This window comes from Phytophthora parasitica (genome assembly GCF_000247585.1).
Source record: "Phytophthora parasitica INRA-310 unplaced genomic scaffold supercont2.19, whole genome shotgun sequence".
NCBI lineage: Eukaryota > Oomycota > Peronosporomycetes > Peronosporales > Peronosporaceae > Phytophthora > Phytophthora nicotianae.
The window spans coordinates 553,934-575,861 of record NW_008649005.1 but is presented as its reverse complement, the minus strand read 5'-3'; the positions used below and the strand labels follow the sequence as shown (position 1 = coordinate 575,861).

At 49.5% G+C, this 21,928-nt stretch overlaps 12 protein-coding genes across 12 annotated transcripts; 1 reads left to right on the top strand and 11 right to left on the bottom strand.

The window, feature by feature from the left end:
• Positions 1-683: 683 nt before the first annotated feature.
• On the bottom strand, positions 684-2,730 carry PPTG_10350 (TKL protein kinase). The gene has a single exon (XM_008905022.1). The coding sequence runs from the start codon at positions 2,595-2,597 to the stop codon at positions 816-818; it is 1,782 nt and encodes a 593-aa protein (XP_008903270.1). The 5' UTR covers positions 2,598-2,730; the 3' UTR covers positions 684-815.
• A 1,047-nt stretch (positions 2,731-3,777) lies between these two features.
• PPTG_10349 (hypothetical protein) lies at positions 3,778-6,649 on the top strand. Its single transcript, XM_008905021.1, has one exon. It carries the CDS (start codon positions 3,809-3,811, stop codon positions 6,575-6,577), a length of 2,769 nt encoding a protein of 922 aa, XP_008903269.1. The 5' UTR covers positions 3,778-3,808; the 3' UTR covers positions 6,578-6,649.
• PPTG_10348 (hypothetical protein) lies at positions 6,565-7,617 on the bottom strand. The gene has a single exon (XM_008905020.1). It carries the CDS (start codon positions 7,518-7,520, stop codon positions 6,633-6,635), a length of 888 nt encoding a protein of 295 aa, XP_008903268.1. The 5' UTR covers positions 7,521-7,617; the 3' UTR covers positions 6,565-6,632.
• A 367-nt stretch (positions 7,618-7,984) lies between these two features.
• On the bottom strand, positions 7,985-9,028 carry PPTG_10347 (hypothetical protein). The gene has a single exon (XM_008905019.1). The coding sequence runs from the start codon at positions 8,980-8,982 to the stop codon at positions 8,032-8,034; it is 951 nt and encodes a 316-aa protein (XP_008903267.1). The 5' UTR covers positions 8,983-9,028; the 3' UTR covers positions 7,985-8,031.
• Positions 9,029-9,385: 357 nt separating this feature from the next.
• Positions 9,386-10,279, bottom strand: PPTG_10346 (hypothetical protein; the record flags this gene model as incomplete). Its single annotated transcript, XM_008905018.1, has 1 exon — positions 9,386-10,279. One exon carries the CDS (start codon positions 10,277-10,279, stop codon positions 9,386-9,388), a length of 894 nt encoding a protein of 297 aa, XP_008903266.1.
• A 220-nt stretch (positions 10,280-10,499) lies between these two features.
• Positions 10,500-11,693, bottom strand: PPTG_10345 (hypothetical protein). Its single transcript, XM_008905017.1, has one exon. It carries the CDS (start codon positions 11,685-11,687, stop codon positions 10,593-10,595), a length of 1,095 nt encoding a protein of 364 aa, XP_008903265.1. The 5' UTR covers positions 11,688-11,693; the 3' UTR covers positions 10,500-10,592.
• Positions 11,694-12,173: 480 nt separating this feature from the next.
• On the bottom strand, positions 12,174-13,741 carry PPTG_10344 (hypothetical protein). Its single transcript, XM_008905016.1, has one exon. It carries the CDS (start codon positions 13,590-13,592, stop codon positions 12,231-12,233), a length of 1,362 nt encoding a protein of 453 aa, XP_008903264.1. The 5' UTR covers positions 13,593-13,741; the 3' UTR covers positions 12,174-12,230.
• Positions 13,742-14,468: 727 nt separating this feature from the next.
• PPTG_10343 (hypothetical protein) lies at positions 14,469-15,513 on the bottom strand. Its single transcript, XM_008905015.1, has 2 exons — positions 15,170-15,513; positions 14,469-14,864 (listed from the first exon to the last, which is right to left on the bottom strand). The coding sequence occupies exons 1-2, from the start codon at positions 15,272-15,274 to the stop codon at positions 14,532-14,534; spliced, it is 438 nt and encodes a 145-aa protein (XP_008903263.1). The 5' UTR covers positions 15,275-15,513; the 3' UTR covers positions 14,469-14,531.
• A 14-nt stretch (positions 15,514-15,527) lies between these two features.
• Positions 15,528-16,132, bottom strand: PPTG_22587 (hypothetical protein; the record flags this gene model as incomplete). The annotated part of the gene is made up of 2 exons (XM_008905188.1): positions 15,528-15,658; positions 16,075-16,132. 2 exons carry the CDS (start codon positions 16,130-16,132, stop codon positions 15,528-15,530), a joined length of 189 nt encoding a protein of 62 aa, XP_008903436.1.
• Positions 16,133-16,814: 682 nt separating this feature from the next.
• On the bottom strand, positions 16,815-17,790 carry PPTG_22586 (hypothetical protein; the record flags this gene model as incomplete). The annotated part of the gene is made up of 3 exons (XM_008905187.1): positions 16,815-17,353; positions 17,391-17,534; positions 17,610-17,790. 3 exons carry the CDS (start codon positions 17,788-17,790, stop codon positions 16,815-16,817), a joined length of 864 nt encoding a protein of 287 aa, XP_008903435.1.
• Positions 17,791-18,067: 277 nt separating this feature from the next.
• PPTG_10340 (hypothetical protein) lies at positions 18,068-19,096 on the bottom strand (the record flags this gene model as incomplete). The annotated part of the gene is made up of 1 exon (XM_008905014.1): positions 18,068-19,096. The coding sequence occupies exon 1, from the start codon at positions 19,082-19,084 to the stop codon at positions 18,068-18,070; it is 1,017 nt and encodes a 338-aa protein (XP_008903262.1). The 5' UTR covers positions 19,085-19,096.
• A 1,500-nt stretch (positions 19,097-20,596) lies between these two features.
• On the bottom strand, positions 20,597-21,172 carry PPTG_22585 (hypothetical protein; the record flags this gene model as incomplete). Its single annotated transcript, XM_008905186.1, has 2 exons — positions 20,597-20,606; positions 21,084-21,172. The coding sequence occupies 2 exons, from the start codon at positions 21,170-21,172 to the stop codon at positions 20,597-20,599; spliced, it is 99 nt and encodes a 32-aa protein (XP_008903434.1).
• Positions 21,173-21,928: the final 756 nt, after the last annotated feature.

The window sequence follows — 21,928 nt, the reverse complement described above, 5'->3', positions numbered from 1 at the left end:
TTTGCACGTTTCGTCCGTATTCATCTGTTCGATAATGTATGGCGAACTGCCAAACTTGTCGCGAATGACCTGGATGTAGTCGGTGGAGCAGTCGATGGTTTGCATGTCAGCGTTGATGTTACTAGTGCCAGGGGAGCATTTTGTGGCCGTACAGTCAGTCGTAGTGGAAGCGTACACCGCGTAGGGGGTACCATCACATTGGTCACCGAGGTAGGACGCTGAAATTTTGTATAACGTCGCCGCTAAGGACGTCTGGAAGGTCTGAACAGCTAATAGCGCTACTATAGCTAACGCCCACCGAGGCATGGTACCGTGACCTTTTGAGACGAGTTCGCAAAGGAGACAGTGAATTCAAGAGTGAGACGTCGAGCGGATGGTGCTCCTATCGGAACATACGGCGCTCTCTTTCTGCTGTTCGCGCACTGGTCATGCACGTTGAGTGGGGGGTGCGAACGGATTTGTTGTCGCCCCGCGCCATGAAAATTAATCCATCGACGAGGCAGATTCAACAGAAATGCACATGCATTCGTACAGTCAGCTTTAACTAGGTTTCAAAATGCACCCACGTCGTTTTCTAATATGTTTCAAATGGAAATAAAATTGTACAGTACCAAGAGCGGGATAGAAACCGTAAATAATCACCTCATGTAACGATAAACTAATAAAGGGTATAATAAGACAAAGTTCTGTATTCGAGTCGTGGAGACTGGATAAAATCCATCGTCGATCGTCTATGAAAGTGGAACGACGACGGTACATCGCCAAAGTGAATTCAGCAGGAAGGCACCACGGGCCGTGGCTCGGCACTGGACTACTTACACGAGCTCCTTGGCTAGAGCTAGTTGGAGCCTGTACAATGCCTCCGCAGCGGTGGGTCTATCTCCAGGATCTACGGACACACAAGCATGGCCGAGGTTCACGATTGACCGCGGACTGAAATACGAAAACTCGACGCGAATTTCCCCCGTTGCCACTCTCTGCAATAGACTGGGGTCCGTTAGTTCACGCCCTTCAGACTCCCGTGCTTGAGCGTATGGAAGCGTGTGAACGTCCAATTCCGACAACACCACCCCAAATGAAAACATATCCGCCTTCTCGTCATACCTTCCGCCCAGCATCACTTCGGGTGCCAGCCAGAGCGACGTTCCAACACCTGCGGTCATGGTTTCATCCAGTCGTTGGCGCGAGATACCGAAATCGGACAATTTTGCCTCCATCGCTCCATTCAGCAGTATATTTTTCGACTTGAGGTCTCGATGAATTATGGGAGATGCTAATGAGTGCAAGTACGCCAGAGCATGGCAAACATGGAGAGCTATGGCGGTCTTTTGGCGGTCAAAACCAACGTGGTGGTTGGAAGCCTCATACTTGTTCAATAAAGCTCGGAGATCACCACCCTCCATGAATTCCAGGGCGACACATAAATCGGAGAGAGAATCCCAGGCAACTCCTATAAAGGGCACGATATGGGGGTGATCCATCGTGGCAGTGATCTTGGCCTCAGTGAGGAACGCATTGACATGCTGAAGACTGGTGCGTGTGGAAGATGGCAACATTTTAACTGCCACTCGTCGCTGGTAGAAAACTCCACTGTACACTTCTCCAAACGCCCCGCGACTCAGAAGTTTTTTCACTTTAACCTTGTTTCGAGGGATCCGCTTGGCAGTGATGACCTCGTCGTTCCAGAGTCCTCGTTGCCCACTCACTGTATCACGGGATATTGGGCTGGTAGTTCTCGTAAATCGTTCATCTGCACGCATCGCTTGAGATCGACGCTTGCAAAAGCAGATCGCGAATATAATGGCAATAACAATAATAACCGCTGCGACGATGATACCCGCCAAAGCACCGCTACTCAAACTGCTGCTCCTGTTCTCGGTAGCGATTGATCCACTGGAGCTGTCGTAGCTACTGGTACTGCCAACAAGCCCAGACTGGGACGATATGTCTGGGTCGTTGCTGCTGTACCATCGATACGAACTCACCGTATTAGCCGAGTCCGTCGTAAAGAAATCATACAGCAAGCTGATCTCTCCCAAGTGAACACAGGAGTGGTTGGCGAGAACTTCCTTATCAGCGGCGACGACCCCAGCGCTGGCAGATGAGCACGAGCTGTCTCCCTCCATTGTCTCTGTCGATCCTGCGTTGATAAAGTAAGGGATCACCGTGGCTGATCCGTCTGGATTTAAGCTGCTTTCGTAGTATAGACCGGCGGATTGGTTTCCTCCGAGACAAGTATTCGTGGCTAGAAAGCCAACTGCGTACTCAAAAGTGGAGCAATCGTCGTCCGAGTACAATTCGTGGATAATATAAGGTGAGTTGTTATAAAATTCTCGCATCACGCGCAAATAATCTTCTTCCGAGCAATCCGTCGACGCGCGCTCGTCCACTGCGTAGGCGCGATTATCCACCAAGTAAGTGTAGCAAACCCCGTCGGTACATCCTCCGTTTTGTCTCGCGTACACGATGTAAGGTTCGGTGCTGCTGCAGTTCGTGTCGAGGTAGGTAGCCATGATGTCGTACGTCGTCGCTTCAACGAGGTGGACAAGCAATACCAACACAAGAAGACCCACGAGTAATATCGCCATGACAGCCATGAAGCTTTGGCGCGTTTGAGGGAAATGTCTGACTGGAATTGCGCTAGTAGACAGCCGGCTAGCGATGAAGGAAGTGACGGACCTCAAGGAGACGATGAGGGTAGAATCGTAGAATACAGTGGTAATTCCTGACAGCCAATCGTGAGTGACGGAGTGATACGGTATCACCTGGAAAAGGTACTTTACCATCACCAAGTAAGCTTTGACCTGTGTCCGATATAACCAACGGATATAAAAAAGCTGGACCATGTTTTCCACACGCACACCCCAGCGGAATCAGAGATGATATTGACGAGATTAAGTTGGTTGTACGTTGACTCGATGGCCTCTTAAATCTACATGTAGTACAGAGAGCCATGGATTTCACACGGAGATACAAACACGATAACACGCAGCAAACCACTAATACTGCCTGCATTGTAGCATTCACTCCTAGGGGGCGACACCAATAGGTACGCTTAATCCTCCGTTCTCCCCCTCGTTCTCTCGTTATGTACAAGAGACCAATACAGTACTGCAGAAAAACTAATGTACAACATTTACTCAGTTGGGATATGGACCTCGAGCACTTTCATGTTTGGGTACAGATTGTACACTGCAAGAACCTCATCACCTTGACGAACGGCAAGATGATCTGATAGTCAATGTCGAAGCATACGTGTACATGTAAGCAAAAACTGCAAGCCAAGATGTCTTGATTGCGACAACCAATTGGCGGCAGAATCGTTTAGTGTTGGCGGCTGCATTTCCACATTACCCCATAAACCAAAAAGAAGATATTTGTTCATTGACGAGAATACACTTTCTTCTCTTTTAAAGTACAAGCTCAGAGGCTCAATCGATCATGGAGGCACTTACCTACCTATTGTGCCCACTGTGATTAAGATACTTTTTAAGCAAAGAGGAAACTCTTTAAAACGGCAATTCCAAGGCAGCTATTCATCGTCCCCTTAAAAACACAGCCTCGGTACTTACGGAATGTAGACTAAAAGACGAAATCTCCACCCGGACTTGCCCTCTCGTCAATTTACTTGTACGGTAGTTTGCCTGTAAGCTTGTTAGGGAAAAGATGCACCAGAGGTTGACTACTTAAGTACATTATTGGCAATCCCATGTGGCTCACATAATGTATCCATGTCTGCCTTCATTCGCACTTAGTGTGCCGCTCAGCCGTCACCAACCACCAAGAGCCACTGACCAAAGTGACAGGCATGGCGCGCCGAGCTCCTGCACGCAAGGGCAAGAAGGCCGCATCGACTGCCAGCAAACCCACAACCAAGCGCAAAGGCTCTAAATCTCGTGCATCCAAGGACGTTTTCAGCGATGATGAGGAACAGGCAGCGCACGAGGAGCGCACCATGAACGCCCGTGCCGATGTGGACGAAGTGTTTGAGTACGAGGAGCCCACATTTGACCAGGAAGACTCGGAAGTGGACGAGGATGAGGCGTTCAACAGTGATGATGAGGCTGAATACGGAATGTTCTTCAATAAGAAAGAGAAGGAGCAAGAAGAAGACGAGGAAGAGGGAGGAGACCTCCTCTCGGACCTTTTAGGCACAACACCAGCTACTCGTCTCTCCACTGCCAGTGACGATGAAGAAAATGAAGAAGACAAGATCAAAAACTTAGGAGAAATGGTTGATTCTCTTGTAGAGAAGAAGAGCAAGAAGAAGCTCGAAGAGATCGACTCCCAATTCGCCAGTGAATCCGCAGAAGGAGAACTGACTCTAGGCAGTCTCTTGGGCGCTCAAACACTCAAGCCTGGAGCGGAGGGCGCAGAGGAGGAAGAAGCGGACGAGAAAACTAAGACTGGACTCGATCTGCGACGTGTGAGGCAGCAAGTTCGTGAACTGGAGGGTGACGGCACGACGCTGACGCTTCAGGCCAATAGAGAACCTGTACACGATGCCCGGGCTCAACGCAAACTCGCATACTCAGAGAAGAGCAAGGAAGTGGACATTTTTGAGCCCGTGGTGCGTCGTAACAGGAACAAGGAGACGCTGGATCTCCGTATACAGGCTCCGAAGCTCGAGAAGCTCACGCCAGCTGCTTTAGCCAGCAAGTTTGTGGCCCAAACCGACTTGGAGAAGAGCGTGGCAGCCTTGCTACAGGCTGGAGACTTGAGTGACAAGAAATTGGCTCAAGACGAGGAAGAAGAGCTGGCTCGTAAGCGTGTATCGACCGAGGAAGTGGCTGCGCGACAGAAGGAGCTGGCCAAGCTGCGCTCGCTGTTGTTTTATGAGGAGCAAAAGAAGAAACGTGTCAAGAAAATTAAGAGCAAACTCTACCACAAGATCCGCAATGCGCAGGACAAGAAGGCGGTGGCCAAGCAGAAGGAGGAACTGCGAGCGCTGGACCCGGAATTGGCTCGTAAGCTGGACGAGGAACTGGCTGAGAAGCGCGCTGAGGAGCGTCTTACACTCAAGCATCGCAACACCAGCAAGTGGGTCAAGCACCAGCTTCGTCGTGGTATCCAGGCGGATGACGCGACGCGCAGTGCGATCGCCGACCAACTTCGTCGTGGTGAAGAACTGCGGCGTAAGATGAACGCGGTGGACAGTGACGACGATATGGATGACGACGACGACGACGAGGAAGGCGATGCGGCTTCTAGACTGCAGAAGCGGCTGGAGAAACAGGCCAGTGCTTTGGTGACGGAGATCGACGAGGACTCTGCTGAAGCAGGCAAGAAACGCGGTCTACAGGGCATGAAATTCATGCAACGTGCAGCGGAGAAGCAGAGAGAGAAGGCGCGTGTGGAAGCAGAGAAGCTCCTGCGTGAGATCCGTACAGGTGAAGGTGCTGATGGAGACCGTGTGTTGTCGGACGGGGAGGATTATCTCAGCTCAAGTGACGAGGCTGAGAAGAAAAGCAAGAAGACAAAGAAGAAGGTGGTGGTCACAGAACAGGACAAGACTGCGGTGGATCGTGCTCTTTCGGGTGCGCTTCAGACGGCTAACGTGAGTATGAGTGGTGGTGTATCGGCTCGTGCTTCGGGTGCGATTTCTATTGACCTTGGAGAGGGAGGCAGTGGCGTTAAGCTGACGAATGACAAGAAACAGAGCAAGGAACTGGAGCTTGGTGCTAAGGAGAAGGCTGTTGAGACGCAAGCAAAGACTGACACTGAAGACGCTGACATGGAGTCTGCAGAGGGCGAAGAGAACCCGTGGCTGTCGAGTACAGCTATCAAGAGTAAACGCAACAAGAGGAACAAGAAGAAGAACCTGAACAAGGGTGCACAGGCGGACGTTGCTGCTGCAATTGAGTCTCTCGCTCAAGACACGAAGGAACCAAGTAAAGACTCAGCTATCGCTACTCTTACCAACTCAAAGAACAGCAAGAAGCGGAAACTGGACCAATCCAAGACCGAGACTAAAGAACCTGAGACTTCAACTGGTAAGAAGAAGAAAAAAGCCAAGAAAAATGCTAAATCTACCGACCAGGACGAGCTCGTACGTCGTGCGTTCGAGTTTGTGGCCGACGAGGAGGATGAGCTTGCTGTGGAGAAGGATCGGCTGGCGAGTCAGGATGCTGATGCCAAGAAGGGCGCAGAGATCGCCAAGCTCGTGGGAATGTCTGGATGGGGCAGCTGGGCTGGCGATGGCGTTCGTGTGTCCAAGCGCCAGATTGCGCGTGAACAACAAGCCAAGGAAATCGCTCGTGAGGCGAAACAGAAAGCTCTGGCCGGTCGTAAGGATGCTCGTCTTGAACGAGTACTGATCAACGAGAAGAAGGACAAGAAGGCGGCCAAATATACGGTCAAGGACGTGCCGTACCCCTTCACATCTCGTGAAGAGTACGAGGCTGCGATGCGTAACCCTCTGGGTAGCGACTGGAACACTTCACAGGTGACGAACGTGTTGACGGCTCCCAAGATCATGAAGCACGCTGGTACGGCCATTGCGCCGCTTGTGCTGTCTAAGGAGGACCGCAAACAAGCCAAGAAGGAGCTGAGCTTGAAGCGCAAGGCTAAGTTCTAAGGAATAGAGTTTGCATTTTTTGTTTACATGTATGAACATGTTATGTCTTTCATAATTAACGCCAGCTGGTATATGTAGTTGCTAGTACCATCATTGCTAATGACGTGAATGGTATCGTCATAGTCATAGCGTCTGAAGAATGCACCGTAGTCACTGTCTTGGACGCTGTAGTTACGGGCGCATCGTCGACGCCGTTCTCGGCTGCAGAGACCCGGCCGACGAAGAAGTCCATGGACGAGTTGGTGGAGACGAAGGAAGGCTGTTTCCCGTCCTTCATCTCGATAGAATCCGCCTCCTCGGTGTCTAAGATCACAGTAAAGTTGTCCATGACCGTGACTTTACTGGTGGTGATCGCCTTGCCCATATATTTCGTGAACGCAGAGTACGTCTTGGACTTGCCGTCGTACGGTTTGCCCGCCGCTTTGGCGAAATTCACGTTCCGTCGCCAGGTCATGAGCTCGTCGAACTTTGCAGCCGTCGGGGCGTCGACGCCGTGCCGCAACGCCACCGAGTAATATAGGATCGTCTCGCACGCAGCTCGCATTGCCAAGTCGTCGAGAATACACGGAGGCATGTTGAGCAGCACGACGGCGGTGATGATGCCCATACAGGCGTTGGAATTCACCAGTCCCGTCACGATAGTCGCGTCCGGTATGATACCTGTGTACGGATATAGCTGGTAGTTGCTGTCGGCGACGCACGTGTCGAACGTGGCGTCATTGGCCTTGAAGAACTTCCTCACAGTCGTCACCATGCTGCTGTCGCAGTCGTAGCTGTCGACCAAGGCGAAAGTCTTGGACCCCACCGCTGCCTTGTTGATATTCTTCAACTCCTGTAAAGTTCTCGATTGTCCGGTAGTGGACACCTTGGTATCAGCTCCCTTCACGAGAGTACATACCAGTCCCAACGCCGTCACCAACAGCGCGAGCGCTGAAGAACGCATTGCCGCCGCTAGAAGCGAAATTTCGCGAGTGGAGACAAACGCAAAGCACAATTTCGGTCCTGGAAAGGTGATTCAGATGGGACCGCTTGGTTGCACGGAGTAAAGTCGAGCCGCTCAACCATTTTATTCCACAGGATAGTGTATCCATGGGAACTTCCGGGTCGGGAATCGAGGGCAGATCACTTGTCAAACAAGTTGACTTGAGGACTGCGTGAACTTCACGGTGAAGTACATTTGAAGAGCCGGTAAAGTTTCCTAGAGAATAGCATAGCGCTGATTCTGAGAAGCCGGAAAAATGCAATTTGTTGCACACGCAGTATGGGGGGACACAACTCGTCAAACAGACTGCGCAGCAACGTTATGCTGTTCGTTCAGATCACGGCTTTTTGCTTACCGCGATCAGAGAATTTCGATGTACTACCTCGTATCTTTCGGTGTCATTTGAGTCGGTTAACAGCGAAGTATTCACGTTTTCAACTGCAACGAAAATGCATTACGATACGTTATGCAACTACTGTAGCATTGCTAAGACCGTTACGGTGATCATTAGAGAATGACTCCAATTGAGTTGAATCGAGGCACTAGTCGAAGCAGCATCGGAGGTGGAAGTTTTCTCGGTTTCAAGAGCTCCAGAATTTTCTTTACCGTCCGACTTTAGCTCTGCGTGGGTCACAACAGCACCTGACGAAGTAGACGAAGCCAACAGCGGCCTTACCGTAGCTTCCGCTGTGTATTCAGTCATGACCTTGCCACTGCCGGAATCGCGTAGCTCAGGCATATTGGGCATTGTGACGATTTGTTCCTGGCTAAATGATCCGGCTGTCGTGGAACGGTATTGGACTTCCTTGTCTGCCGCCAAGCGGACCAACCCGTTGGTAGTGATTGTGTACAAATTGCTGGTATACTCAGCATAAAGCTTCGATTCCGAATCACAAGGAAGACCTGCAGCGTGGGCGAGGTTCACGTCGCGACGCCAGTGCATCATCTCGATGAATTGATCCGTGGACGCAACGACGTTGTTTGAGTTGGGATACTTGTCGATATCGACACCAATCTTCAGTAAAGTCTCGGCAGCGGAACGGATGGGAAGGTTAGACAGCTCACACTCCGGTATACCAGCAAGGATTATTGAGGTGAAGATAGCACGGCAAGCGAGCGAGCGGGACATAGCACCAATTTGCTGTTGCGTCGGGTGTTTACCGGAGAACGGAAAGATCTTGTACTGACCCTCAGACACACACGTTTGGAATACCATGGTGTTTTTCGCGTAGAGCTCGTAGACGATCGTGACCACCGAGGTGTCACAGCTTTTGTCGTCTACCAGGGCGAACGTAGCGGACTGTGGGGCCGCAGATGCGATTGGGGCCAGCACGAATGTTGCATTTTGAGTTTCTTGAGCACTTACGCAGGAAACATGAAGTACGACGAGGAATACGCGCAACATGGCGTGAAAGACACTCATCACGTTGAAGTTGTACGACTGGAAGCGATGCCGTGATCTCGGTAGTAAAATCTCAAATGGCACCGCGAAAAAGAAGCTTCACTTGTTACTATCCATAAGCCTGCCGGTGGATTCCAAACAACTGGAAAGCCTCTCTACCAACGAGCAACTGCGATGTAACTCTCTGTTATTAGTCCCAATCGCAAATGGTGACAAGGAGCATTACGGAGATACCATGCCTTCGGATAAGGACACCATAGCTACCCGTTTAATACACGTGAGCGAGCTTATCGCTGAAAAAAAAAATCTTTGAAGATACAAACAACGATCTTTACGTTCCCATTGACGCAGACCACGCTACTACAACTCCATTTCACAACACCTACTGCAATATACCACCAAACTGTGGGTATGCTACTCGACGCTATGCAAGCACGAAGATCATCACAGCTGCCAAGAAAACCGATTGAGGCTTTTTCCAACTCGAGGACCCAGCGCTGCTAGCTCTTGCTTCAGCCGGTGGAATGCCCGGTACGGTATCGGGGTTCTCTACCACAATGGTATCGTTGGACGTAGCTGCTGAAGCTGAGCCGACGCTCCCACTAATACTACCGGAGCCACGCAGAATCGGCAACTCCGGGACTGCCATGATCATCTCTTGGCTGAACGCGGTGTCCACGTCGGGTCGGTATTCCACCTTCAAGTCCGTCGTCAGACGCACCAAACCATCCGTCGCCACTGTGTACAAGTTGCTGGCGTATTCCGAATACAATTCTGACTTAGAATCACTGGGGAGCCCTGCAGCTTCAGCGAGGTTGACATCACGTCGCCAGTACACCAAATCCACGAATCTTGGAGTGCTTGGAATTACCGCAGGGGACATTGGGTAGTTTCTAACGTCGACTATGATCTTGAGCAGGGTCTCACTTGCAGCACGGAGTGGAGAGCCGCCCATGTTGCACTCCGGGATACCCGCGAGCAATGCTGAGCTGAAAAGCGCGCGGCAAGCGAGTGAGCGAGCCATATATCCTATTTGTTCTGAGGTTGGGTAGGTTCCGTCGAATGGAAATAACTGGTACTTGGAATCGGTAGCACACGTCTGGAATACCATTGCATTGCGCTCGTAGAGTTTGTAGATCGTCGCAACGGTTTTAGGGTAGCACTCGGAGCTGTTGACGAACGTAAATACTGGAGAATCTGGCGAGGCTTTTGCAATGGGGGCAGGCTCGAACACTGCACGAGGCGGGCCTTGGGCGACTGTTTCAACAGCGAACAGCGTTAACAAAAGCACGACCAGCGTCGAGTGTACAACGTTCATCGTTGCTAGCAGTCCGAAAAAGCACAACTGACACGCTCGGTGATTGAACCGGCCACCAGTTGCAGTCAAGTCTTGACCATATTGTCGTCGATTAACAGCTCGACAAGACTGGTTACAGCAGATGGATCAGGACCTGTTTGTCCTGCATCAATGGCCACAATAACAATGCTGCCATGTGCAAATTACGTCAACACCAACCTGCTTAGCGCAGTAAAAATCAATCGGATAAGAAGATCGTGTGGTGAAGGGTAGGAATCACAAGTCCACGACGATGATGGAATAAAATTGAAAATAATAGAAATTCAAGAAGTACCTACGCTGTCACGAGTAGCGTGCCGAGAAGCAAGCTTGCAGCAGTGACAACAATTCCATTGACCGCGGACAGTGCTGCGCTTGAGTTCTCCTCGACGTTACTAGCCTCACTGTCGCTCGCTTCGGAGTTACCATCGCCAGTAGAGACCTTACCTACTGTATCTCCCTCACTACCGCTTCCAATTGTAGCAAAGTCGTCACCATCGGCGTCATACCATGAACCGCTAGCCAGTTTGTACTCGATCTGGTAGTTCGACAGCACGCGAATAGAGCTGTTACTGCGTGCAACGTTCAGGTTCTCCTCATATTCCGCATATAATTCCGAGCCCGAATCATAAGGCACATCAGCTTCCTTGGCGAGATTAACATATCGACGCCAGGACATCATCTCCTGGAACCGATCAGCACTGGGCGATGGAGCGTATCCGTATGTTATATCCACGTGGATCTTAAGCAGAGTCTCCACCGCCGCCTTCAACGGGAATCCAGATATCGTACACTGCGGGAAATCCGCAAGTAGAACACCAGTGAAGACGACGTCGCAGGACGTGGACGTCGCCATTGACTGCACCTGAGCAGCCGAGGGTTCCGTCCCGAGGAAAGGGAATATCTGGTACTGCGCGTCCGACACGCACAAGTCAAAGAGCGCGCGGTTCTTGTTGTAGATGACGTAGATCATACTGGATACGGTGCTGTTACAGTCAACGTTGTCTACGAGCTGGAAGGTGGTGGAAGTGGATGAGGGCGTGTTAATCGGCGCTAAAGTCACCTCTGTTGAGCTCGACGACGAAGTAGACGAAGCAGAGGGTGAAGTGGTCATTTCGGTCTGAAATTCCACAGAGTCGTCAAGTGATCCAGACCCCGAAGCGCTGACTTGGACGACTAGGAACGCCAACAGCAGCGTGAAAACCGACGCAACTGTCATGATTGAGAGCTTTTGACACTCGAAGAATGCGTGTGTGGTGCCACCGAAAACAGAGCTTTGCGATAGGCGTCGGAAAATTAGGAATTGAGCCTGGGAAGACCAGAGCACCGACCAGAGAGGGTGAGTCACAGAGACATGGAGGTGATCTGTATTGACCAGCGACTGCGTCATGACTTGACATTTGACCAAAGAATTCAGAATCAAGTCGGAACAACCTGGAAACATGTAATTGTTTGCTATATAGGATGACAGGTTTATGAGGTAAGGAAATCATTTGTACGAAAACTATATGCTTTCGTTGGATTCCAATTAAAGCCATAATATCAAATATTGGAGAGTGAAGAGAATACCTTTCTCTTGCCAAATTGAAGCCGTTGGTTCACATGTGAGACCACCACGATGGCCTCGACACTGCCGAGCATTGTAGTTCGATCTCATTTCCCAATACGCAGACCTTTCAGCTCACTTGGCTCCCAATAACTCTCTTGCATTGGCTCGAGTTCAATCTCTCTTCACCAGCTTCATCTATCGATCTTATTGCCCGATGCAGTTCGACGTACATGTATCGCGTTGATCTCCGGTAAAGTCGAGGCTCGCCGTCATCCACTTCATCTAGACAACGGTTGGCTGGCAGTCAGCGAATACGTTGCACCTTGCGTTTGTGAGTATGGCAACGTCGGATCACAGTTGTGATAATAAATTTTACGTTGTGTTTCATGTTATTCGTCCAGCAAACACGGTGGATACGACTACAGCGACTACAACATGTAGACTCCATAGAGTAGGGGCGCAGCGCGCTGTAGCGACCGACGACTCAATGACGACTCCCGTTGTGCTGCTAGAAGATGACGATGGGCCGGTAGCACTACTGGCGACCACGTATCCAGGACCCAAGTCAGCAGCACTGGCGTCTGTCACAATGAGATCGATTGCATCCTCAAAAGTCTCATACGTTCCATCCGACAGGTGAACGTCCACCGATAGGTCCTCATTTACGCGGATCGTGGTGTTCTTGAGTGCAGTATCTATGTTGGTCTCAAACTCGGCATAAAGCTTTGAACTGCCGTCATAAGGTACACCCGCAGCTTTTGCGAGATCAACTGCATACCGCCAAGCCACAAGCTCCTGGAATTCGTCGGCGGAAGGAGCTTCATCCTCGATACTTTGCTCTAGATCCACACTGATCTTCAGTAAGGTTTCGACGGCACTAACCAGAGGCATCCCACCGATTGTACAGGCCGAGAAATTGGATTGGATCACGACGATAAATACAGCAACACAGGCATCAGACTCCGCCATGTACTGGACCTGCGTTTGAGTCGGATGCTTACCCTGGAACGGGAAGATCTGGTAATTCGACGCTGACACACACAAGTCGAAGGCGGAGCGGCAGTTCGAATACAAAGTGTAGATGTTATCCACTTCCTTCTCGCTGCATTCAACGCTAGCGACAGACTGGAACGTCGATGAGTCTGAACCTGGTTTAGCGATGGAAGCCTCGTCCTCCTCCGAGTCATCACTACTGTTGATCTCAGAAGTTTCACTGTCGCTAGACGTCGAGAAGCTGCCTGAACTGCTGGATTCGAAGCTGGAGCTTGTTACAATTAAAGGGGCGCTTGTTACAGTGGTTGCCTGCATCGTATCCGAAGCCGAAGCGATGGGCTCTTCCGACTGAGAGGAGCTAGGTTCAATTGGAGCAGCTGGTTCAAGCGTGGTCGGTGTTGTGGTTGTTGGTGTTGAGATAGCTGTCTCTGTCGGAGGTTGTGTAGTTGTCACCGGTTGCTCTGTGCCCACCGATTCGATGGTTGGCGTCGCAGTTGTTGCAGTAGGAAATTCAATAGAAGAAGCGATCCCGTATGAGCTCGAAGCACTGAAAACACTTCCTTCCTCGACACTGTCTGCTGTACTTGGCGTGAAAGTCTCGGATGCTACTTCAGTCGCAACCCGCGCTTGCTTGGCTGCATGTCCTCGTACGCTGTGACTCGACTCGTCGCAGTCAGAAACTACGTCACGGCTCGCAATCGCAGCCAGCAGCACCACCAGAGACCAAGTCGAGAAGAGCCGCTTGGTACGCATCGTGACTGCACGTTGAAGCAGAAGACGACGCACGCCGATTTACTCGACCGATAGAGAAAATGGAACTGTGACTTGTGTCCTAGCGCCATGTACATCGGTGATGTCCATCCAAGGAAATCTGATCGATGATCGGCCATCCCATGGGCTCGTCGCTTACGCGTATGTAGTGTACACTGTACACATTCAAGGAGCCGGTGATATTCGCGATACCAACGAAACTTGGTTGACGCAATGGAAGCTGAGGTACTGGTCAACGTGGAGAAGTAGTGATGCAAAAAGCACCAGCACTCCTTTCCCCCAGCAGCATGTGCCTTTTGGTCTTGTTTATCAGAGTAACACACTGCAAAAGACGATGTAATTGATGGTAGATGTACTTCCAGGATTGGATTTCCTGCTCGAGTCCAGCTGGCATGGGATATGAGCACCTTGGATACACAGGAGCTTCACCTCGAGCAAGAGCAATTGTAAGCACCTTCGATGCCTGCCCATTATAATAATGGGCTCATTCGTTATCGTGGGCGAACTTCATGTGGTGCACAATTTTGCGGACGGAAAACGTTGGAAATGCCGACTGCAGACAATAGCAATGCATCTGCTCGGCCTGCTCTAAGAGAAGTGCTCTTCGAACGAGTGGCGGCGAAGACAAACAGTAGCTATTTGATTTGAATTACGCTGTCTCCCTTCATCGTGCACCGACAGGTTTAATGACCAACTCGAAGAAATAAAGTACCACGATAACCTTTATCTTCCGGCTCAAGTTTAGCCGAGCGTGCAACTGATTCGACCTTGATCATAACTGTGAAAGTATCGTAGCTGTTGTGACCTGATCAAGGGACAAGTAGTTTAACTCAATTTCCAAAGAGTTACGCAACGCAGCCTTTCGCTCGTTAATATTCTCGAAAACACAAGCAGCTCCCGAACGTTATTGGCTAGAGCGTTCTACTTCGTCATCGTCGCTAGGATTTCTTCGTCGTTGAGTAAAATCGTGGTTAGATCACGGATTCCAGCGTCCATCTGCAGCACCTTAACACAAAAGTCTTGCCACTGGCGCTCCAGTAACGATCGGGCAGATAATGCAGCTTCCATCGTGTAGGATACCTCCAGCAGTTCCTGGAATTCTTCATCCCTGTCCGTGTCTTCAGTATCCAGACAGCGCAGTCGGCTCTCCAGCTTCTCTTGCAATGCCACCACTTCTTCTCCACTTCGTTCGAGCTTTCCGAACTTCTCCACTAATCTGCCGTGGGGAACGTTTGAAAAATCTGTTCCAGAAGACTGTTGCAGAAGGATATGGTATGTTTTTCCGCAGCGTGATAGTGAAAGGAAAACCTGTTTTCAGAGGAGAGAAACGAGTGGACAACATCAAGCAGCAGAAGGATGAATCCCGGTGTAGTCTAGCCAGTCTTTGATTTTCCAGAAACCCACCACAACCCACCACAGGGCGAGCCACAGCTCTAAGCTATGGCCGTCGTCGATCAATACAACTATTCCGCTCTTCGTGAGCGTGGCCCCCAAGTTCGTCTACTGCTCGACGATGAAATCAGTGTTTGCCTCCCTTTCCACTGTTGCGCAAAAATCACCGCTAGTTTAGCGTCGCGGCGAGTCTTCTCCTTCTTAATAGACCCCATCAACTCTTTAATATCTTGAAGCTGCTCCGTCGCCTCGGTACTATCCGTCGTTGCCATGCTTTTATCGTGTTCATCGAGTCCTCGACCGCCAATTCATTCAGAGAAATTTACTCGACCAACCGTGTGTAGTCGTCGATCGGACCCTTGCCAAAACGCCAGGTAAATTCAATCGCCTTCACATGTATTTCAGTTGCCGCAAGGAGAATTTCTGCATTGCTCTGCTGGTTTTCAACCTCGAAAATAATTGTTTTGCTAGCAATGTCTTCCACAATATACCTGTGGCTGTTGTCCTCAGTTGGTTGGCTTTCAACTACCGCCTGTTCTCCGTTCGGATCACCGGTAATTTGCGAGAATTCAACTCGATTTTCATCGGTTTCTTCGCCGCGTACATGTATGCCGTCATATTGTGTGAGATATCCACTTGAGCTTGGAACTGCGGGGCTGGTAGTACATGTAAAGCTACGTGAGTCGTCTCCAGTCTGGTTGCGTAGCCTTTTCACTTCTTTCTCGAGTTTATCCACTCGAACTTGCTGCTGGTTCACTTTCTGAACTAACTTCTGCGTTCATACGCGCACGTTTTGCGGTAGCTCAGTTGTGTCATACAGGCTTTCGAGAGGAGAATCTTTTGGCGAGTCTGCATCACCACCGGAATCAATCCGCGGGCATTTTACACTTCGCTCGTGGTCGTCTTGTGAAAGATCCTCCGAAGCACTTCTTTTCGAACTTCGGCGATCATCACCCAGACCGCGTTGAGATGAATCCAAGCTCTGCAGCTTTCTCAACGCAGCGTGACCTGCTTGCTTGTACGGCTGTGTCCCGTTTAACTCGCTCAGATAATGACGGCAAATTGACGTCACCGTCACGATTTCGAGATGGTTCTTCCTCTGGTTGCGCGGCAGGTTGCTTCTGAGGCATGGAGAGAGTCTCCACGTCCGTAGATGGAGAACATGTGAGCAGATTTCCCATTGGTAGCACGACTACAAATACTTGAGTGTGCTTTCGATTCTAAGTACCTGGCGACCGGCAAAATTTACATCACTCCTCGGCAACTTCAAGATGCATTTGTTTTGCTCCATTTTGAAGGTACCTCTTCGGCGTTGCCCTGTAACTTACACACTAATAAATCTTTTGCCAATATGACTAAGACCAACCTACTGCTGCTGTCATTTGTCTTCCAGAAATGCATGAATATTGGTACAATATTCGTTCCACTGCGCATCTTTTATCAGCTCGTGATTCTCCAGTTGCATGAATGTCGCTTCTGGGTGCACCAAACCTCATGTTAAATTCATCTGTCATCTGCCTTAAGTTGTGCTCCCCGAACTTCTCGAACAATTAGAGTGGCTTCGACATGGCCATTTTTTGGCGTAAGGACCAGCTTCCACACCATCTTTGGGCTCCAACGCCCGTACCCGCTCGCGATTTGGCCCTCGTATTTGTTCACATCAGCTTACTCCAACTACGATCTCCTCCGAAGTAAACAATCTGCAATGGTAAAATTTGAAGGGATCAACAGGTAAGTTGCTCAAAATGCTAAGTGGAGGATCAGTTTCTACGGAAGAATCCAAATTCTGTGTACTAACTCGAACTGGTTGAGCTAGATCTTCATGACGCTCTGACGAAGATAGGGTCGCATCTCATCAGTTAGAGCTTCGCATTGACTCTTCACTTGTTCTTCTCTGGCTAGCTGAGTCGGAGGATCGCGCACTAGACTAGCAACACCGTCAATCTGTGCATTGTGCGTCGTGAGTTTGCCGTTCACCGCATCAAGCCAGGTTTTCAGCTTCGACTGTAAGGCTCGGATCTCTTTATCATTTCGCAGTAGCTCCCCATAGAGCAATGCAAGTTTTTGATGACATCCAGCTTCGGGCGTTGGCACTTCAGCAAGTACTTGGGGCTGTCTTTCGTTTAATTCAGCTTCTTTACCACTCCACTTGTGAACCAATACATCAGCCAGCGCCTTATCTCGCTGCATCTCCACCTCGTTAATTGTCAAGATAGCCTCTTCGACCTGGCCGATAAGCTCAGCAACTTCCTCCTCGCTGATATCGTTGATATTCGCAACATGCTCGAGAACGTCATTGATCGCAGTTTCATGGACTACGATCTGCTCAGAGAGGCGAATGTAGTGTACAACTAGGTGAGCCTTTGACTACAGACTCCGTGTGTGTACAATCTCGACGTTTGAAGTTGTTGAGACGGAAGTGATTAGGCAGGAGATCTCGCGGACTCGTGTTCACGTGGACCATAGCAATAGTCCTTGTAAGCGCGTCTCGTTGCGTCGCAACGTGCGTCGTACTGGGTCCTTTTGCTTGGGCTACAGTAAAACCTGCCTGGACTTGGGCTTCTGATCCGTGTACGTGGCTTTTGTTTATCTCGAATTCTCATGTACTGTCGAACACGGCTGTAAGAGTAGCACTGTCGATAGCGCCGCTCCTCTTCAGGGTCGTTCTGCGGTATTTGCCAAATGAGTAGACACTGACACCTCTAGCGTCCAACCAACGCTTAAAGTCGTCTTCGTACTTCATCACGCCCTCCCCGGGAGAAAGGAAACGTTCTTCCCGGGCTTCCATTGCTCTTGTGCGCGCGGAATGGCAATGGAATCGGCGAAGTGACCATCACTCTTCTTCAACTTTGACTATTTTTTTTTTAAAGAAAATCAAAGTTGAAGTTGTTAACAGAACCATTGAGACGTTCGAATGAACTGGAGGCTCAAACTAGATCAAGACTAATGCCAAATTTGTGGCGTCGCCGGATTGATGACGGTGTTAAGGAATCGTGTATTTGTTCAGCTCGAAGGATCTTAAGACATCGCTGCCAGTGAAAAAAAGCAAGTATATTTCTACCGGCTTACATGAACGACTTGTCGACCCACCAGGCGGAGTTGAAGTCACTACCAAGGATTTCCGTTATGGTCACAGGGCTCTGCAGCGTTCCGCTGAAAGCTACACGCTTGTTGGTCGCCGCTCCGGCTCCTCTGTTCTTGTACTCCTTGAAGTAGACGTTGGCTGTATTGTTGTCACCATTCCATTTCTGCCACCCTTCTGGGTTAATAACATCGCTGAGATCACTGTTCTGGAAAACGACACGAGCATACGGGCGCCACGGACGGCCTAGGAAGGCTTGTTCAGGTTTCGAACCGAACACACGGACGTTGTTGAACACGTACTCGGACGGGTTCGAGTTATCGGTGCGGCCGTTAGCAGTGACACATCCGTACCCCACGGACTCAATATCGCAGGACTCGAACCAGGCTTTCGCGTACAGACCAAAAACGAAGTCGATGGCTCCGCTGATGTACGACTTGGCGAAGAGCGCAGGACCATTGTTCGCGTACAGAGTGTCTTGGTAGCCCGTGATCTTGCAAGCGTAAATTCCGTAGTTAGCACCATCGACCTTCATCGCAATAGCCTGACCAACGTTTCCAGCCGTATTGGCAACGTTGAGGTTGTACACTTTCACATTGCTTGACTTGAGCAGCAGCGTGGTGGTGTAATCGTTGCGGTTTTTGGTGATGCTAGCAGGGACATCCCTTTGCGCCATGGCGTGGGTGATAGTGACCTGGTTCGACGCGTACGAAGTCGTATCACACGTATAACCCTGTACAATTAGTTTGCCCTTGAGCTGCGGGATAATGACCTTCTCCTTATATGTGCCTGGCATCAAGAAGAGCGTGTGGTCTCCCGTCGAGGTGGACAGCTTGGTCACCCCTTCTGACACGGTTTTGAAACTGCCATTGTAGACACCCGTGGCATCAACGACGATGGCACCGGGAGGGGGCATAGTGCGCGTGTTCGGCCCGGTGCAAGCACCTTCCGCAGTGGCAATCACGCCGGCAAGAGCGGAGAAAAGAGCAAGAATCGACATGGATGTGGAGACTTGGGTCGAGAGGGGTAAATTAGGAAGTGATTGCTTGCCCAAGAACTCGTGCGGTGGGCTGGCTCAGCGCGTTGGAGGTATTTGGGATCGAATGGTAAAAGCCGCAATCCAGTTTGGATGATGTATTTAAGATTGTGGTTTGTCGGAATACTTAACTGTTGCGACTTTCATGTTAAATTATTAGCACATTACAACTGCTAACAAGAAAGCAAGCTGTCCCGGCTCAAAAAATGCATGGAGCAGTGACTAACAGTCAAGAATTTTAGGGTGAGGGCCGCAAACTGAATCCGGGTTGCTGCTGGGTTGCTGCTTGATTGCTTATCGAAATCCCTAGTTAAGCAAATAACTTCGGGAAACTGAAGCATTTTGGTAATAGCATGTGTAATGCACAGTACCACGTAAAACGGAGTATTATTATTCTCAAAAAGGTTTACTCATGGTGCTGTAAGCACTGTCAAGTAGGTTAGCCTTAAACGGTAAAGTCGGCTCTTTTAGGAGTCACCATAACCGACACACTAACATTACTAAACGAACCTTCGCAGCAAAAAAAAAAAAAGCGGGTCAGATACAGAATCATCGACCGACAGTTGACGTTGGTTAAGCAGTGTTGTCGGTTGTAAGGCCCTGAGGATGTCTATAGATTCCACGCAATAGCACAAAATTCAGCACTACAACCGTAAGCCAGTAAGAAAGAAAACGTTATTGTCGACGAGTACGTGTAGGCTTTTGGGTCTTCAGTTCATCGATTATCCGCCTACGATGGAGGACTGACCACTCAGTCCTCTTTCATTAAAACCAACCCGCAAACCTTTTTTCAAAAATAATACTTAATAAGTTTAAAAGTATTGTTTCAAATATCATCATCTTCGTCCGATATTCCATAGTTTAGACATTCGAGATACCTGAAAATTTCCTGAGTTTTAAAAACGAACGATATGCTAGACTTCTGCCCGATATTCCCACATTTTAAGAGGCACGTTAACCATCCCTTGGGTGTGTTTTGGAACTTGGGTTTCTCGTTTAGAAAACTAAAAAAAAACATTGTGCAGCTGTTCGACAGTAATTTGCTGCCATCAAGCAGACAGACGCTCTATCGATAGTGTGTAAATGACACATAGCCCTCACCTATACCAACACGGTATACCGTAATGGACCAGTGATTCAAACATGCGAAACCCCGTGTTGATGTGGTGCCAGCAACTGCACATATCCTAGTCTATTCGAGGTAGAATTTATACCTAACGCTTAGAAAGCGAATGGTACAAGTGCTGGAGTTCTCGAAACCATAGATGATCAATGATGGAAGTGGTACATGTACGTACTTGGTAGCACCGGCAAAGGATTGTAGGTGCGCCTTATCCTGTTTACTGCTGGATAAGTTATCATTGAAGACCACGGTACAACTGGAATGGGCTTCACGAAAAACGTCCCCGAGAAAATATTATTTCCTACGACATGACCGTCACCTTCCAACTTTGAGCATTTAAGTAGTAGGCTTCGTCACTTCGAGCTACAGCGTCATCAAATTTTGCAACCCTCTATTAGCGAACGTCACATGCACGCAAGGCAGTCCAAGCTGGCGTTAGCAATCATCTCGCACAGACAACGCAGCTGACAACTTGTCGGATAACGTCTTGGACTCGGCAATCAAATCTCCATCTTCCATTTTCAATGGAATCTCATGTTCTGTACGCAAGGACACGTGTTCAGTTCCAATTTCCCGGCTTTTTATTGATTGTAAATAACAGCGGGGGCGATAGACTTGTTAGAAGCTCCCTGCGACTACAACCTCCACAATTTTTATGGCTTTGACACCGACGAGCCTGATCCTGTACGATTGTGTGCGCTAGCGCTATGCGACGTATTATCTTTTGTTCGTTCGAGTTCCAAGCACGGCGAAAACGGCGTTCTACTGTACTGGGCCTTCTTAAAATGGTTGGAAAGGCAACTTTCGTCTTAGAGCCACCGATCAAATTGTTTGTCGTACCGTTTCATCCACTCGTGGCCTGAACAGCTTGGGAACTGGCCTCGACGAGGAATCGAACCACTAACTCGGCCAATACGGTCTTCACTCATGACACGCTCCAACGTCAAAGTTCGAACTAGGCAATCGGTGGATAACCCACGACCCATCACTGTTGAGGCGACACAATCGCTTACCCTAGATCAAATAGGACAACAGAACAACATGTTCCTTGACTGGGTAACTTCGGGCATGTAGACGCAACAAGATGATTGCTGCAAGCAGTGACGCTCGGTATTTTACTTTATGTTAACAGCTTAATCAAGTTCGTGTACGTAGTACATGATTGTTTTAAAAGATTGCCGACCATACTGCAAATTCCTTCGTCGACGAACACGAATGCTGTGCCCAGCTTCTCGCGTTCTTTTATTCAAGATAACTCTCCCCTTCAATTCTAACTCCAGTCGACACACATTTCCTGAATCTCTGTAAAGTGACAACCCTGATCTGTGATCTGTGCATTGATACAAGCAAGTCGATTCTGTAGTTTGAACCGAACATCTACCTTCTTATCGTCTTTAACCTTCAACTTGTATGTCGCACACAGCTTTTCGTGCGAGGCAACAGAATCGGATTGTAGCGTGGATGTACGTTGCAGCTCCGATCTCTTTTCTCTCCACTCGTGTACAACCAGAGAAACGAACGCAGCATCATGACGTTGCTTCTCTTTACTAATTGGCACCGTCAACTCCTTACTTTGATTCAGGTGTTCCGTCGCTTCCGCTTTTTTCAATGCTTATTATCTGCATCGCGTATAATTGAGAGTCTTGCATCGTCGTTTCGTTCATCGCGATCTCGGTTATCAACAG

Excerpts from the sequence above, each read along its gene's own strand:
- PPTG_10350 (XM_008905022.1), bottom strand. The coding sequence starts at position 2,597 with ATGGCTGTCATGGCGATATTACTCGTGGGTCTTCTTGTGTTGGTATTG.
- PPTG_10349 (XM_008905021.1), top strand. The coding sequence starts at position 3,809 with ATGGCGCGCCGAGCTCCTGCACGCAAGGGCAAGAAGGCCGCATCGACT.
- PPTG_10348 (XM_008905020.1), bottom strand. The coding sequence starts at position 7,520 with ATGCGTTCTTCAGCGCTCGCGCTGTTGGTGACGGCGTTGGGACTGGTA.
- PPTG_10347 (XM_008905019.1), bottom strand. The coding sequence starts at position 8,982 with ATGAGTGTCTTTCACGCCATGTTGCGCGTATTCCTCGTCGTACTTCAT.
- PPTG_10345 (XM_008905017.1), bottom strand. The coding sequence starts at position 11,687 with ATGACGCAGTCGCTGGTCAATACAGATCACCTCCATGTCTCTGTGACT.
- PPTG_10344 (XM_008905016.1), bottom strand. The coding sequence starts at position 13,592 with ATGCGTACCAAGCGGCTCTTCTCGACTTGGTCTCTGGTGGTGCTGCTG.
- PPTG_10343 (XM_008905015.1), bottom strand. The coding sequence starts at position 15,274 with ATGGCAACGACGGATAGTACCGAGGCGACGGAGCAGCTTCAAGATATT. Across the intron at positions 14,865-15,169 it reads GCCGCGACGCTAAACTAGCG|TCTTCTGGAACAGATTTTTC; the intron begins GTGATTTTTGCG and ends CTTCTGCAACAG.